The sequence below is a fragment of the Enoplosus armatus genome, chromosome 24, assembly GCF_043641665.1.
Source record: "Enoplosus armatus isolate fEnoArm2 chromosome 24, fEnoArm2.hap1, whole genome shotgun sequence".
Lineage (NCBI taxonomy): Eukaryota > Metazoa > Chordata > Actinopteri > Centrarchiformes > Enoplosidae > Enoplosus > Enoplosus armatus.
In genome coordinates, this window is record NC_092203.1 from 3,747,432 (window position 1) to 3,765,845 (window position 18,414).

At 43.7% G+C, this 18,414-nt stretch overlaps 1 protein-coding gene across 1 annotated transcript; it reads left to right on the forward strand.

Annotated features, from left to right (window-relative positions):
* The first annotated feature begins 2,559 nt into the window (after positions 1-2,559).
* On the forward strand, positions 2,560-4,674 carry LOC139306835 (SLIT and NTRK-like protein 1). The gene has a single exon (XM_070930793.1). The coding sequence runs from the start codon at positions 2,560-2,562 to the stop codon at positions 4,672-4,674; it is 2,115 nt and encodes a 704-aa protein (XP_070786894.1).
* Positions 4,675-18,414: the final 13,740 nt, after the last annotated feature.

The window sequence follows — 18,414 nt, forward strand, 5'->3', positions numbered from 1 at the left end:
GCATCACATCATGATGCTGAGCCCCATGCAATTATTCCTTGTCTATTGTCCTCACTGGTGAAAGAAATACTCCCGATGTTGTACTTAAGTGAAAGTGCCGATACAACAGTGGAGAAACACTCGGTTACATGTAAACATCCTGCATTCATTTTACTGGAATAAAAGTAGAAAACTAGCAGTAAAATGTACTTAAAGTACCAAAAGTAAAAGTACTCAGTATGCAGAATAACACATTTCAGAATAATATACATATATATATCATATAACTGGATTATTATTATTGATGCACTAATGTGTAAGCATCTGTTGACTATATTTTGCATTAACAATATGAATCTGCAAAGTAACTAAAGCTGTAAAATAAATGTAGTGGACTAAGAAGTACAATATTTCCCTCTGAATCGTAGTGGAGTGCAAGTTTAAAGTAGCAAAATAATCAAGTATCAGTACCTCAAAGTACTGTACTTGAGTACATGTACTTGTTTACATTCCACCACTGATTATTCTTGTGGTTTTAACCCACAAGGACACTGTAAATATCCTGTGTGTGCTCTGTTCAATACTGTGGGATTACACTCGTTACTACACAGACAAAGTTATCTGATGCAGATAACAAAGGACAGAAGGAGAAAAAGGAAACAGAAAAGCCAACAGGTAGGCAGACTGGCAGCAAAAAAAGCAGACAGACAGACAGACAGACAGACAGATAGACAGATAGACAGGCAGGCAGGTGGGAAGGGAGAAATCATAACCAGTCAATGGACCATAATGGGAATGCTTTACAGCCATATGTAGGAGGTCCTAATGATGTTTTCCTTATTGCCAGCACCGCTGATGCTTTGCCGGAATCTCCTGACTCCCCTAGATTGGTCTCTTATTGCACTTGTGTGAGTGCGTGTGTGTGTGTGTGTGTGTATTTATGTGTGTGTGTTGTTTCCTCTCTGCAAAAATGATGTCAGAGAGAGAGGATATTTAACTTAGCATCCCATTGTCTGTCCTCCTCTTAATTCCGACTGAGCACTGCAGATGGAGGAGGAGGTGAGGGATGGGGGTGGGGGGGGTGGAGGGGGGGATTGATAACTACCTCAACTCTCCTGAGCTCTCTCTCTCTCTCTCTCTCTCTCTCTCTCTCCCCTTTCAGCTGATGTAATACTCTCAAACAATGGAGCATAACAGAAATCGATAGGAGATGGAAATCTGCTCAAACCACTTCCCTTTTCTTTTTTCCTTACAGTTGTAGATCTATTTTTTGCAAAGGGTTTTATATCGGGGAGGGAAAAAAAAAAGAAAAGAAAAAACGTCACGCACACATGCGCATATAGGGTGCCACACTGACGCATCGTTTGTTGTATAGTCAACTGTTTTTTTTTTGCTGGACTGAGCCATGCCTGTAGCGGATTATTGTTTTTACCGCATTCAACAGTGTTTTCAAAGCAAGGGGCGAAAGTCGCGGCTGTAACAGCGGAGGCTTGTGGCGCAAACGGGGAGCGATCCGCTGAAGTGATGCCGTTTATCCTGTAAGGAAAAAAGGGGGTAATTTCAAGCCGTTAAGCTGAGGTATCACGATCCTAATGTGAGAGCTCACCAGCGGTCTCGATGCCGACACTTTTACTATGGAGCTGCGAGCTTTAAGAGTGAAAAGACGGTTTGACAGTAGGAGTCTGGTTTGGTGGCAGAGACCTCTTTCTGTGCCTCTGGAGGGAAATAACCTGCACATCGAAAAGTGTGATTTCAAAAAGAAAATCTCGCCCCTATATGTGGATTGATTTTTTTTTTTTCTTCCTGCCCTCTCTTCTCAGCATTCCCTCAGTCAGTCGACGGATTTTTGCCATTACAGCTCAGTAGAGGGTGTCAGATTATTCTTAGAGCACCGCGCTAGGATGAACACTGTCTCCGCGTTCCTCTCTTTGTGATTCCCCGAATCGCCACACACACACACACACACACACACACACACAAAAAAGAAGAGAAAAACGGGGGGAGAGAACGAGCGAGGCAAGACGCCGAAGGATGTAAGCGGGGATGCGGGTGTTCTGCAGCGGTGGGATCGCCTCTCGAGCTCCAGCGCAGGGGTGTGAATTCAGCACCAGGGGAGAGGGGACAGCTCCCGACGCCGCAACACGCAGCACGACTGGGGGGGAGAAGAAGGAGAAGGCACGGATTTGTTCAATTTTTTTTTCTTCCTGCCAAGGTCAGTCTTAGACGAACTGAGAGAAAAAAAAAAAAAGAAAAAAAAAACCACAGCCGAACGATGTGTGGGACTCTACTGTCGCTCGCTGTTTTTGATTTTTATCATAAACACGCGGAGGCTCCGAGGATTCAGTCGGTGTGAAAGAGACGTTTACGTGGGCATTTTCAAACTGGAAGTCTGGACACAAGTGCAGGTTAGATGCAGCATGGATCTGTTATAAAAGACTGCCTTATCCTCTCCCTAAATGTCTATATCTACCCCCCCCCCCTCGTTTTTTTTTTTTTTTTTTAGCTCTTCTTCTTACTGATGTAGACTAAATTCACAGCTCGTATGTCTTGAAACCGGGGATGAATTGTTCACGTTGAAAAATGCTGCTTTGGATTGTTCTGCTGAATGCGGCTCTTTGTGTTGCTGGTGGAAATGTTACAAGGGACGTTTGTAAGGAGCAGATATGCTCTTGCAACGACATCGAGGGAGATCTGCACATAGACTGCGAAAAACGGAGCTTCACCACTCTGCAGCATTTGACTGGCCCGAGCTCGCAGTTTTACCACTTGCTGTTGCACGGGAATTCTCTATCCAGGCTATTTCCCAACGAGTTCGCCAACTTTTACAATGCTGTGAGCCTGCATTTGGAAAACAATGGCTTGCACGACATTGTCCCCGGCGCCTTTCTGGGGCTGCAGCTGGTGAAAAGACTGCACATCAATAACAATAAGATCAGGTCATTCAGGAAGAGTACATTTCTGGGGCTAGACGACTTGGAATATCTCCAAGCTGATTTTAATCTATTGAGGGATATTGACCCCGCCGTTTTCAGGGACCTAAATAAACTTGAAGTGTTAATACTTAACGACAACCTCATCAGTGCGCTACCTATAAACGTGTTTCAACATGTGCCCATTACGCATCTCGACCTGCGGGGAAACCGAATCAAAACGTTGCCTTATGAGGGGATCCTTGAACAAATACCGGGCATTGCGGAGGTTTTGTTGGAGGACAACCCGTGGGACTGTAACTGCGACCTGGTTTCTCTTAAGGAATGGCTGGAGAACATACCGCATAACGCGCTCATTGGGAGGGTGATATGCGAGGCTCCCACCAGGCTGCAAGGGAGCGACTTAAACGAGACGTCAGAAGCGGATCTGTGCCCTTCACAGAGCGGCGGCGTGGACACCAGCCTGGTCGCCCCTCCCACCCAGGAGGAGATCTCGGAGACCGCGGCCCACGGCCCGCGTCCCACGCCTTACAAGCCCAACGGAGACGCCAGCGGGCCCCCGACGCCTGGCGGCCACGGAGCCAAGAGCCGCTCCAAATCTCGTGAGAACTGGCAGCTGAAAACTAGGCCCACTCCGGTGCTGACAGGTGTGAACGGGGACAGGGAGCAGCTGCACAACGTGACGTGCCCCCAGCCGTGCAACTGCAAGCTGGTCGGCTCCAGACAGGGGCTGGGGGTCAACTGCGAGGGCAAAAAGATCGAGAGCTTATCCAACCTCAAACCCAAGCCCCTGGCCGCTCACGAGCTGAACATGAGAGATAACAACATACACGCGGTGAAAAAGAACCAGCTGCTCGGCTACTCCAGCCTCAACCTGCTTGACCTGGGTGGGAACAACATCAAGGTGATTGACAACAGCACTTTCCAGAACCAGAGCGAGCTGAGGTGGCTGTACATGGATAAGAACTATCTGGATACGCTGATAGCGGAGATGTTTGTGGGCCTTGTGAATCTGGAATATCTCAGTTTGGAATACAACGACATCCAGCTGATAGTGGCAGGTGCGTTCAGCCCCATGCCCAACCTGAGGGTTCTGTTCCTCAACAACAACCTGCTGAAATCTTTACCCGTGGATGCTTTCCTTGGGATTTCTTTATCTAAGATTAGTCTGCATAACAATTATTTCCCCTATCTCCCCATGGCTGGCGTGTTAGACCAGCTCAATTCAATCATACAGATCGATTTGCACGGGAATCCGTGGGATTGCTCGTGCAACATCGTGCCCTTCAAGCAGTGGACGGAGAAACTCGGGGCCGATGTGATAGTGAGCGATCTCAAGTGCGAGTCCCCCGAAGAGTTCTGGAAGCGAGATTTCCGCTACGTCCGGAACGACCTCATGTGCCCCAAACTCTACGACAGAACCTCCCCCACCTCCCTGGCCAAAAACAGCACTTTCACCCTGGACGCGGGGACGCGCTCGAACTCCTATTTGGAGCCGAACAGGGTCTCCATCTCGGTGCTCGTCCCCGGGCTGCTGCTGGTGTTTGTCACGTCCGCTTTCACTGTTGTAGGGATGCTTGTGTTCATTTTGCGGAATCGAAAGCGATCAAAGCGGAGGGAGGGGAACTCGTCCGCCTCGGAGATCAATTCCTTGCAGACGGTGTGCGACTCGTCTTATTGGCACAGCGGGCCTTACAACGCGGACGGGGGCGCGCACCGGGGCTTCGACTGCAGCACGCACCTCTCCACGACGAATGACGCGTAAAGGGACTCTGCTGTAGTCTGGTACAATAAGCCAACACCAGACTGGATTACAAACAGACACAGACAGACTTGACGTGCGCAAAATGACTAAAACGGCAAGAATCATCCGCTTTTGTTCGTCCCAGGCGAACACAGACTTGTTTCTGTCTTGTTTTCTCCAGTTGAACCAAGCAAGTCAGTCTGCTGCTGCACAGGCCCCCACTCTGTAATATATGTATATGCCAAGCCCCCCTGGCTAAAACCCCCTCCCGCCCCTCCCTCCCTCCCTCCTAGTTCTGCTATTTGCCGCAATCGGACTACGGATCTGTATGAGACAGAAAAGAGGGAGAAAAAAGGAGCGAGGGGAGAGGGCGTGTGTGTGTGTGTGAGTGTGAGTGTGTGTGTGAGTGTGTGTGAGAGAGAGAGAGAGAGAGCGCGAGGACCGAGGACCCGGGGAATGGTGCACGAACGCATGAATGTAAATGTAAATACTCGGACCCGATGTATCATAATCTGCATGATGATATTTCGCATGGTTTCAACACACACACACACACACACACACATACACAGACACACACACACACACGACGGCGAGGAACCATAACCACCATAACCAACAAAGAAGCAAACTCGACCCTTTTCATGTTATATCAATATGACGACAATATATAGATATTAAGAATTATATATGACTATTACAAAGTGCCATTTCTCTATTTTTTGTGAACCTGCAGTTAGGATTTGTATTTGTTGTTTTAAACTTGTTTGGAGAAAAGAAGAAGAAGAAGAAGAAGAAGAAGAAAAAGAAAAAAGAACCAACAAGGGATAAGGATGACTATCGGAGGGGAGCGATGGAAGTGAAGCTGTCAGTGCATGTTCTCTTTTCTGTTTGTTATCATTTGATTGTCGATAAATATTGGGGTTATTTATACCGTACTAGATGGTGCAGATTGAATCCACGTCTGCACAGTCATCATCTCCTTTATGAATGTAAACTGTGTTATTTTATGGTGTGCCAATTGTTGACTTTCAGATATTCAGACATGCAGATGAGCATGACCAATTAACGTCACTCAGATGCTTATGCTGCAAAGTTAATGTAGCTAAAATAACAGTTCCGTGGTTTTTGTGTGTCAATGAATATAGCCTGCTTTGGGTGAGAGGAAGAAAAAAAAAAAAAAAAGAAGAACCAAGTCATTTAAATGGGGGGTTTATACCATCATATTTTTTCAACAACTGAGCAAAGAAGTGTTTTCAATTGAGCTATGTAGGTAATAATTCGATCTATGTAAACCGCGCAGGTAGACTGATATAGAATAGAATGCTTTTTTTAATGTCAGAAAAAAAAGTATTCCTCCACAAGAAAAAGCTTATGGCTATGATTCACTTTCATCATATTGTGAGCTTTTGTAAAGCCATCTAATCTTGTCCAAATAAGAGAACTGAAACTCACTGTATTTACTACAAACATGTGCTTGAAATAGGCTGGTTTTTTTGTTTGTTTTTGTTTTGTTTTTTGGGAGGGGGTGGGGGGGGGTGGTGGTTCTTGCTTTCTAACAAACGGCGCCAATGCCATGGAAAGAACTCAGCATGTGGCCAGATCATAGAGATGCAAGAGGTGACTCCCTCACTGGAGGGGGTGGTAGAAAAGGACACACACACACGCATACAGCGGAGATAATTTGATAATGCAAGATGCCTTTTTCAATTCAGCATTTTGAACTTGAGATACTCTTCTTGGGCGGTCGCATGGTTTTTGTGGGCTCGTGAAAACAATGCCATGACTGAATACCTGTTTTGCAGAGCTCACGAGCTGCCAGGTCTGCTGCTTAGCCTATACTGCTTTAACTGAACGTAGATTTGGGGGGTAAAAAAAGAAGAAAAAAAAACAACAACAACAACGAAAAAGCATTAAAACGTTGGGGCATACTTCCAGTTTTCCAAAATTTTCTCAAATCTTTAACTTCTCTGCAGTGTCTGAAACAGATGCAAGGAATGTGCAATTTGCTTTTTTTTAATTATCTTTTAATTATAATGTAATATTCCAGTGCTGGTGACTTTTTATTTTGACTTTGCCAATTTATTTTCTTTGAGAAACCTACTGCAAGATGTCTAATTTAGACAAGATTTCAGCATAATTCGGCAAGAATCTACCTAAGATGCCATGGCCATGATGAGCGTGTACAGAGTTGTAGTGAGATGGGCTTACACCCCCTAACTCCCCCTCACCCTCCCTCCTCTTTCCCCTGCTGGTAGGCCTACAGTATCTCCCCCACGGTGCTGAATCACTTCCCCCGCTTCCTTTGTTTGCCTGCCCCTAACCCGTGCTTACGTTTGTGTGTGTGCAGGCCCGCGTGTGCACGTGCGTGCACGCGCAGGCATGCAGCGCTGCACGTGTGCGTTTGTGTGAGGACAAATGAGAGAGAGAGAGAGAGAGTGAGAGAGAGTGAGAGAGAGCAGTTGCGTGACCATTTGCATGTATGTGTATATACCCTTACTGTCGCCCCTCCCTCTCCCACTTCCCAAATATGTAACCACGCGCAGCTTGACCTTGGGACTAACATCTCAGCAGATCTGTGACAAACACTCATCATCATCATCATCATTATCATCATCGTCACCTTCCTGCATTTTCGTCCAGTCACCTTGATTCCCCCTCAACTCCCGTTCCCCCTGCTTTTCTGTCCAATCACGACGGGGGGAGGGGGACTGGGGTAACTATGTGTCTCTTCTGTGGAATATTACTGTGCCACAGCCCACTGATGATTTGTCATAATTTTCAAACGCTGTGTTTCAAAGTTACATTTATATGCTTTGCGATATTTGACCTGCTTCTATTTTGTTAAATAAAGTGTGGTTGAGGTTGAGTAAAAATCTATGTTTGCTTTTAGGAATTTTCATTGGACTTGACTGAGACATGTGAGAGGTTTGATTTATCATGTGTTCATATATATTTTGCATTATTTATACCCTGAAGGCTTTACATATACCTAGTTGAAGCACACTGCCTTATGTCCTTGTTCCACAATATGGAAAAAATGTCAAAAAGTCCAATTGATGATATTTCATGACCGTACACGACGGTGTAGGTTTTTACACTGCATAGCATTATCATATTATCACATTATATTATTCAATCGTTATTCTTGGATGTTAGCTACTTGGTACCCTGGAGAGATTATGACAAGTTTAGACTGTTGCTGCAGTGTTGGCTGTATTATTATTATTCAATGCCCAACACCACAGCATGAACGTGAATTTATTATTTCCTTTTTGGGGTATGTAAACCCAAAATCCAAGATGGCCGATTCCAACTGGTGTATCCGAGGTCAACACTTGCAAAATCACACTACTCTGGGGTTTAATCATATTGATGCTATCCATTGTATGAAATATGGACTCCTATTATATTTAATGGAAAATGTAAATGTCACATGTTGTGCAGCAGAGTGCTATACTCTCCATTATATCGGATAATAGATCTTCACAACATTACACTTCCTCTGTTTGAATCCATTAGAGATGGTTCTCTGTCAGGTGTTCATGTGCTGTAGTCGTGTGTGACTCAGTGTCTAACAGTAGGACCCTTTCATTAATGCAATACATAATAGCTGTTGGAAACACAGCAGAGTGGAGTAGCCTCTTTTACACGCTGGGCACACAGCACTACAACGCTGTTGTGGCCCAGCAGGCCTGCCGTAGTTCATGTGATAGCCCGCCCCCTAGGAGCTGGCAGTTGATGCAACACTTCCAGCAGGGATAACATCATCCACACACCTCATACACTCAGCTTTGGCGTAAGTCTCAACGGTCTCGCTTTGGTTTAAGTCAGGGCCATTTAATCCTGAGGGGCCCGTGTATGTGTTTTGTATTTTGGAGGCTGTGCTTTCTTTGCTTCAGGGTTACTTCTCAGGAGGGGGGAGGGACATGTACTGTGGCTGGTTTGGCGGGTTACTCATCAGTTGGAATTCCCATTACAGCTTGAACACCCACTACTAACATTATCTCTTGTTTTTGTGCTACCTCAGGCACATCTGCATTGTTTATTGTATTGAATTTGTTTTTTGCTGAAACCTTAATTTTTAAAAAAAGGCAATAACTGTGATAACTGGCCACCAGATCCCAAGCAGGTAGCATTTGAAACTAATTGTACTGGAAATGATACTCTGATCTGTCATTCGGCATATTTGTCATCTTGCTCATCATGTCTCAGAGCGTGATGATGGAAAAATCAATCACTCAAAAAAATTCCCTTTTAATTTGCGCTAAAGCGTCAGTGGCTAGCTTTTATCTGACTCCCAATGGTCAGATTCAGTGTGTCTGCTCTTGTTGAGGTTTTGTAAAAATCCCCAAAAGATTTTAAGCTTGGGCCTCAGCCTTTGATGTCAGCTTTGATGAAAGTCCCATGTGTTGCACTGAAGAGTTGCCAGTCGTCCCACACTTCTAAACTCTGCAGCCACTGCAACCCCTTGCTGCTGGTTTAAGGCCATGAGGATGTGTAGTAGTGATTATCTGGCATTATCCCCAGAGATTTCTTGGTGTTACTCCCAGATATTATTTTTAGCTGTCCACTGCAAAGCACTTAGCCTATAAGTCTCGGTGGTTGGGTTTTATTAGCGGTTATGTTCTTTGTGAGCCGCAGATAGTTATGGAATTCTTGAATGCTGTGCTTTGAATCGGTGCCAGTGATAGAGGTTTGGTATTAGCTTGAATGCACACGTGTGTTTTACATGAAAGGGACCATAGAAGTGTGTGACAAGCGGGCTCGTGTCATCATTGAGCGTGTTAATATGAAATACCTTTCAGTATGCAAACATATCCTAAAAACACGCCTCCAATAAAATTACATCAACAAAGCGAAATCTTTAGAGGGATTTTGCCTGCGGCCTTGCTCAATGTACTCTCTCAACACAATCAAGTCATTTCCAGAGTGGCTAATCACTCTTATATTGTTGTATGTTTGGCTTTATGACAAGTAAACTTGAGCTGGAGTACCGGGCGGAGCTTTTGATCACAGTCTGGCAGCAACAAGGCTTCAATACCTTAAATAACTCAAGGAAAAGTTCCATACTTTTCAAGCAGTGATAAGCTGAGTTCAAACGTGGGCAGATGAATCAATCAAACAAGGCGTTCAAATATTTCAAACCTTACTCATATTCCCACATCTGGCAAACAAACTACAGAGCAAACATCCCGAGTAATTGAAAGGATCCCAGCTCATAATTGACCCAGATCTGGTGTCAACCCACTGCACACTGGCCTGTGTCAAACCACCAAGCGGGGTCTTTAATCAAAATGAGTGAATGGCCTACCGAGTGTTTCCTCCAGCTCTAAGTAATCCTCTTCTTCCAGCCCCCACTTATTGATTATCCCATTGATTTAATTTAGCAGCCACACGCGTGCCCATCCCTCACTGGCATCCCAGGCTTTATGTGGCTCTGCCTGATCTGATCACACTGCTCAAATGGGAGCTACAACCGCAGTACAAAGTGTTTTTTGTAGTCACGAAGTAAGGATGTGAGAAACGTGTAAGTGCAGGGGGCTGCATGTCCTCACGCACTCAACATCGAGGCTGTGGGGGATGTAAATTTCCTGAAGCTATCTGGGACTGAACCTGAGGAAACCTGCCCTCATTGCTTTTTACAATTATCTGGCCGGTCAGAGAACAGCTTGTAACTGGGCCAAGGGGAGTTTGGCCTATTGAGCGCTCAGTAAGAGCCTCTTCAAGTCCAGACACATTGTATATGGGTGCCCTTTATACATTGGTATATTTGTATAGCTCTCCTCTCTTGTGGGAGAAGTGCCATTAAGGTGCTGCTGAGGGCGTACAATGATGCTTTAGGTAAAGTTTGTGGATTGGAGAGCTTGAACACGTGCCGATGCTTCATACAGGCACTCTCATTTGTAACGGACATCTACACTACTTAATGTGCAAACTCTGGTAACCAATCCTCACATATGAACGCTGGTTGAAAGAAAACCCAGCGGACAGTACATACAGAAACTGCTGTATGGAATTCAAAGATGGTTCCTTTATTGTTATTTCAAAAGACGGCAGTTTGGCATTGACTGAGTCAGACCAGGACACATGCCTTCACAAAAGCTTTGAAAAACATCTTTGTAATCTGTGATACAATATGAGAAACCCATCCGTATTTTAACATAGAAAAAAAGATTTTTCTCCCACTGACTCCACTGCTGTATGTGTAAAAGTAATAATATTTGCAAAGTCAATCGATTTTTTTTCCTTCAAGTATGTTTTTTTTTTCTTTCATCTGACTTCATTAAAACCCAGCATGTACTGTAGAAAAACACTGAAGTGGTAGCCCTTCCCTCTGCTACAAACTGGGCTTGCACATTAGAAGAAGGTGTTTATATGGGCTATGCATGAAATAATATTCCTTTTGTTTGCCAAAAAATTTAATTCCCCTGTAGAGGTGTTACTAATGAATAATCTGTTGTGACAAATGTGACATCTTCTGAAACATGTCGATCCAAAATCATTTTTATAAGCACTTCTTTGGAAATTTCATGGTGATAAAAACAATGACAAATATTTTTTCTTTGAGCCGTTGAAGAGAGTCCAGGGTCTTCAGGACCCCAAACAGAACCTTCATTCAGTGAGGACACAGTCTCATAGGTATTAGCTGCAAATCACTGTAAAACGTTGACTTAATCTTTGGCATAAATAACAAGTATAAGCTGTTACGCCTTAGAAGCATAAATGATCAGCATTTAAAGTAATGATTAGTCGTGATTTATTAAAAACTGAGAAAGCTCGGTTAACTTGTGATCTTTAATTGTACAATGCAACTCCTTAGTACAGTTAATTAAATAAATGTTTCTTTTATTATTAACTCAGAGTAATTAGATACGTTTGTCAGTTTCAAGTTTAAAGTAGTTATCACTTTCAGAACTTATAATCACAAGTTCAGTCTTGCAACCAAATAATGAGTTGACGAAATGTCCAACTGATCCTTTGCTTGATTCATCAAGATATGTTAGTTAGAAATGTTGTTAGCTTATTAGCATATCATTCCCAGAATGCATTGCATTGGTTGGAGGGTTGGTTTCTCCTGACAGTAACATGAACATAAGCATCAGAAACAGGTAGGAGGCTCAACCCCATTATCTGTGATTTCCAAACAGCACTTCAGGTTAGCTTCACACAAGTGCGCATAACTGTTTTCTGTCTGAACAAATTCAAAGTTTCCTGAATTGCAAAGCAGCGCAATTACACTTGACAGACATGTCGCATCCTTTGTTACCAAAGCGGTGTCATTTCAAGGATACTTTGCCTGTATTTAAATGAGTCATTTGTTTTCCAAAAGGAGTATAATGAAGTGTTGTGGAATAACCTTTCAGACATGCTAATTACAGTGAGCCTGATTAATCTTACCAGACACCTAAATTGCATCATTTTCAAAACAAGATACTGTACGCTTCACTTTTCTTTCTTTTTTTTGTTGAAATTGCATTTACCCAACTTTCAGTCAGATTTACGTGCTCGGTGGCTTCAGCTACTTGGAGGTAGCTTTGAAATATTGGCCCAAAGCAGAGAGAAAACATGAAAGACGGAACACATTTGCATTGCCACATACTGTGCTGCGCAGAGAGCGCTTCACTACAGTTAGGCAGACACATGGCAGGCTTTGATATGTCAATGTAAAGTGTCAACATGGACCAGTGTCCGTATGTGCACAGAACGAGCACGTGTGGACTTAAAGTCTGGCCTATAGGAGGCCCACACAAATATTCACTGCAAAGAATTTACATTTCAGCCAAAGATGAGCTTTAAAGGTTTCTGAATGGTCAAAGAAACTATTCCATGGCTAATGTTACATGAGCAAGCTCCCTTGGCATCTAAACAGCGCTTTAGAAACTGGAAAGTGAATGAAATGTTCTATTCAAGGTGGATTTTTCCACATGAAAACACCAGCTGAATGTCACAAAGTTTCCACGGAAAAAGGTCATTGTTACCCCCACCCTTACTACATTGTTCGCACTCCCTCCGACTCACTCTGCGCCATTTAGATGGATATGTTTTGATTTTTCACTCCTTTGTCACTCTTTGATGACTGGCAAATCGATGGGCTCCTGAAGACAGGGTTGGGGGAGGAATTGACTTCCCTTACTCCCACTCTATTTAGCCTGACAGTTTGAGGCAGCTCGCAACGAACACATCATCATCATCCCCAACAACAATAACAACAACAACAAGTCCAAAAAAAAGACAAATACAACCGCTGACATCAGTTACTCAGCGTTTCCTCCATTTGTGTGTGTGTCAGACAAATTGTCCGTGTGTCTTCATCCCTCTTTGTTTTAGGTAGTTGTAGCTGTATAGTTGTTGTAGAAAAAAGTGTGACAGGGCTTGCATCTTTGCTTTCTTTAGCTGCCGCCACTGCTTTCCAAGAAAAGTTCTTCTTTCCCATCTTCTCATTGCCTGAAGGATTTCCTCTTTTTCTTTTTCCCAAAACAAGAGCATATTCTTCCTCTCTCTCATATTTACTTTTAGACGGAATGTCGAGTTGTTGCTTAGCACCTCGGGCTACGGAGCGCTGGTGTTGCGCTCATGCACAGGAGATAAGGGAATAAAGGTTTGTTGCAGCGAAGCACGTGACGAGCGACTGGGCAATTGTTTCAGAAAATGTTACTGGCAATTAAGGCATTGTTTGGTGTGGTGGAATTTATTTCATGGCTATTTCTTGTTGCCAACTGCTTTTTGGCCCTTTTAGCTGTTAAATAATATTTTACAGACTTTTTTTTAAATGTTCCTCACCAGAATCAACATTCATAGATATTGTTTTTAAATGTTCCTCACCAGAATCAACAGACATGCTAGAAATGTTACCCTTGACCTAATCCCCCAGTGCAAAAACACACACCCACACACAACAATACAATACTCTCTCTCTCTCTCTCTCTCTCTCTCTCTCTCTCTCTCTCTCTCTCTCTCTCACACACACACACACTCACACACACACACACACACACACACACACACACACACGCACACACAGTACATGCTGGATAAATGTTGTCCTTAACCTGGCGTACTACAACCGCTCAGCAAATGCCAGCTGGGTCAACAGATGCCCTGGGCATTCTAGCCCGCTCTCATACAAAGAACACTGGAGCTGTCGCTTCATCTACGGACGCACACATAACACACACACATGAGCATGCACACGCGCACACACACACACGCATGACCACATGCCTGCACATTTTGAGCCGCGGCGGGCTACAAGCAGATTATGAGGCTTTATCTTGCTTTGTGTTTGGGGCACTGGAATTGCAGCAAGCAAAGGGGTGGCAGGTCAGAAATTAGTGGGTTTTGGGACATGGCTCTGCTGCTGGATAAATCCACTTGATTTAAAAGTAGGGAGAAAAAAAATGCATTACACAGTATGAAACCAATGCTGTAACTGCAAAATGTAACATGAGCACAGTGAAGGCATGTTACTGTTTACAGGCAAAAAAATCCCTTTCTGTCAATAGGTACACTTTACAGAAACAACGACGATAATACCTCCTTTTCAAACAGACAACTGCACTATTTATGAAATTATACAAAAGAGGTTTTGATGGTTTGAAACACCCAAGGCCACAAAGCTCAGCTCATAAACGGATGTGTATACTTCAAACCTAAAAACATGTGTTTTGGAAGTGTTATTGCTGATGTACATTGGTGTCTCTGCCTGTTTTCTAATGGTTTTCCTCCTTCACGATTAGATACAAATACTGGCTCTGTCCCAGTTCTCCCTATCAACCGATTCCTTGTTTTGAGTCATTCTTAGGTTGGGAAGCCATCCAAAACGATAGCAACAAGGCGTAGTGGTGAAACTGCTCCACTATGGGATGATACATGAGTCACAACATCACAAGCCAGCAGTGGGAAGGAAACCACATATGAAGGCCGATGACGAGGATGTGGAGAGCCATCTTTAAATGTTTAATGTTGCATTCCCACCCTCTGGTCAGCTTCTCTCAGCTTAGCTATTTGCAAAGTGGTACGGGTAGCGGTCAGTGCCAAATGTTGAAAAAGCTCAGTTTGGGGGGAGAGGTGGAGGCAGTTTTGATTCAGTAGATAGCAAGACTTTAGAAATATGGCATTTAATGTATAACATATTACATTTCCCTCCTATAAAACACATTTATTTGAGCTTTTTGCACCTTTAGTCATATAACTATTATAAGAAACTGTGCTATCTTTTTCCCATATTTGTCTGTTCTCCACTTACATTGTTGATAAAGTTCTGACAAGAAAGCACGGCCTGTCGGACAGGAGCTGTGGTTAGCGGTCTGGTGGTCCAGTGATTGTGTTTAACAAATACGAGCAATAGGAGAAGGCCTTTGGGAATCGCTGTCGCCAGTTCTGAGTGAGACACAGGAAGGCCTGGGGGCGGGCGTGTGGGGGTTGATTGCATTCATTGATGGAGGACAGGGAATAGGAAGAATGTACAGATGGTGAAAGGTAGGAAGAGAAAGCGAGGTTCAAATAGACCAATCTAGAGTTCATTTTCAAAGCACCTCATGCTGTATATCATTTCTAGTGTCCCCCCCTTATTTGTATTCCAACACTGTGGCAGCAGGAAATGGGAAGAAATATCATATAGGAGGCACAGGGAGCATCTGTTAGGCGCTATGAGTCAGAATACATCTGAGACTGAATTAACTTTATCTATCTGTGAGAAATGTCAAAAAACAAAGAAGACTTGATGGCTTTTTTTTTTTTTCATTTTTCCATTGATAATACAAATCTGCTCCCAGACATAGCAAAGTCAATTCCTATTTACACCTGGCATCAACATGTGATCTGTATCTGGATACATTATCCGGATAATGACAACCATGCCAAGTGCACCTGCATGCAGAACGCGTTCGGATCGAAATGTGATCGGATCAGCCAGACCGCATTTTGGAGGTGGTCGGTGCACGCGTTGTGTTCAGTCACCTAACTCCGCCTCTTCCTGATAGCTTAAGCAAGCCAGACTACAAGAATAAATAACTCGTTTTAGACTTCTGTAATTACGAAGTTGACTTCAGTATGTATAATGTAAATAATACTGTCAGGGAGGCAGACACAGAAAAAGTGTTGGAAATCTGTGAGGGGCTGAGTCACCGCCACCATACTCCCTGAGATGGACAGCAGCTTACTATGGAGCATATCTTCATGTCCCATGCCATCTCCCCCGAAAAAGAAGAGAGAGAGAGAGAGAGAGAGAGAGAGAGAGAGAGAGAGAGAGAGAGAGAGAGAGCAAGCCAATCTATAACCTGTCACTGTCTCTCCCTTGATGGCTGGATGATGGATGACTGCATCTTCTCTAACAATACCAAAACACTCCCTGTGTGGGAGGCCTTTTGCACAGGGGCAAGGTAAGAACTTTGTGTGTGTCCTTGTGTGCGTGTGTGTGTGTGTGTGGGGGGGGGCAATTAGCGTCCCGTTTTTTCACTTTAACTGACAGCTGACATTGTGCCCTCACCTGCATGATATGATACTTGGCTTGAGGGTCAGTCCTTTCTATTAAAAAAAAAAGAATTGCACTGGTGTTTTGGGGTGGAAAGAAATGAATTCAAGGGAGATAGTGTTCTTGCAGTGAATTCTTTTGACAGTGTTCCCTCTTTTTAGCCTGAATGCTGTAGCTGCTCTACACGCCCCAAACTATTGCTCAACTCACAAGCCTTACAAATGATCTGTCTCAGTCTGTGTGATCTCCACAATATCCACAGTTGCTGATGCGATGCATCTCAAATCAGAAAATCACCCCACAAAAATCAGAGATGATGAAAGCCTTCAGCGCTGCACAGTTGGCAGAGAGGATGGAAGGGAAGGGAGGGCGGGCTGCTGCCTCCCACTCCTTCTCTTGTTCAGTCTTTGGGGCCTCCGCTGGGTCTCTAGGCTTCGTCTCTTTCTCCTCTCTTCCTGTCTCCATTTCTGACTCTCTTACTCGCTCTGCTGCTCTTCCTCTTTCAACCTTTTTCTCGTTCTCCCTCACCCACTCTTTATCCCTCCCTATCCGGGTCTCGGTCTCTCCCAGGGGCTTAATTTATGGTTGTGGAGCTACAGAAACATAGGGATGGCAACCCACGCTCTCCTCTGCTTTGTTAGCTTGCTAGCTTGTTGGCTGGCTGGCTCACTGACTGGCTGGGTGTACAGGGTGTATGTACTGTATGTACGCTGTGTCTGAGCAAAAAAACCCCGATGTTTTCTTCTCTCCCTTTTTCCAGTCTCATTATTTTTCCTGTCAGACATGTGCTGCTGTCGGCCCACTTCCTGTATGGGCTTCTTGTTATTGTCGGTAAAGATGCATTCAAAGATAAATATTACTTTGTTGGGGTTTATTAATGCTTTTCAGCGAGCATCAGAAGAGGTTAATGTCCATATTAACCTTGAAACAAATGGAACGCTGCATGTTAAGAGATCTGTACCTGGAACTGTTTATTTCCTTGACTGGTTGATGTATGAAATTACAATGATATACTGAAGAGCAGCATTTTTTCATTATTGAATTTATGGACCTGGATATGAAGATCTGTTGCATGATCATTTCAGTTGTTGTATTGTCTCTTGTAAGCCTACACGAGAGGGGCCATGGACTGTGCATTGCAGGAAAAATCAATCAAATCAAATCTATACTGAAGAAGAGATTCAAGAGAGCTTCATGGCCATTGTGGCGGTAATCAAGAAACTATCGAATATCGAATCAAACAGAAAATACATTTCATGCATTTGAGTACATCCAAAATGATGCTTTTCTTCATTATTTGCTTTGTTGATCATATTTTGTGGCAGCTCTGAATTAGTAGCCTGGTTCCAGACCTTTATAAAATGCCACCCATATCTCAATGTTCTTAAGTGATTCAAGTAGGTCTGGTGTTGTTCCCCTACTTGGAAGCACAGCCAGGCCAATCAGAGTTTAGTAGGTGTGAGTAAGCTGAAAATGATGCCATGAGAGCGGTGAGAGTGAACCAAAAAGGTAAAGCTGTTGGCCGGACAGCTAAACAATGAGCTGAAACTCACAATAAAGCTCCATAAAGCCGAGTGGAGCTGCAGATTCAGGTGATAATACTCTGTAGGTTGGTTTTCAGATACATTTCAGGTACATAGTTATTATAAAGATTTAGATCATAGCCGCTTCAGTACAAGTTCAGCAAAAAAACATCCTTATTTATCAATTATTAAGGATTTAATAGAGGAAAAAGTCAGCTAATCTGCTTCAAAAGGACAATTGTCTCTAGAGTCAGATTAAAATGTTGCTAAACTTTCATTGGTGCACAGAAATACTTGACATCGCTCTGTCAGGCAGAGCCCCACCCACTTTAAAGCAGTGAGAGAAGGATAGGCAAAAAATGCAGAAACACAGAAATCTCTCCTTTAAAATAACGACAAATGTTCTAGCTTTGGCACATTTTGTGTTCATATGAAACACCATCGCAAACAGTAAGAAGCTTACTGAGAAAATGTGTTTTCAGGGCCTTTAAATCTGCATATTTCTCCAACGGACTGCTCCTAGCAACCGCTACTCCTGTGTCGGCTGAAGATATCAGTGGGATGAATTACGCCACTTGCTACTGATTGGTTAGGAAAAAAAACTAACAACAGCTCCCCCAAGGGAAATAGCACAATCACACAATGTCAAAGTAGACACCAAAGTGAAACTCAATGACTACTGATATTGACAGGGTACTACAGTAACCAAATCCGGCTCATAATCTTGAGATTTTTCTTGGCTGACCCAACCAGTCCTGGAAT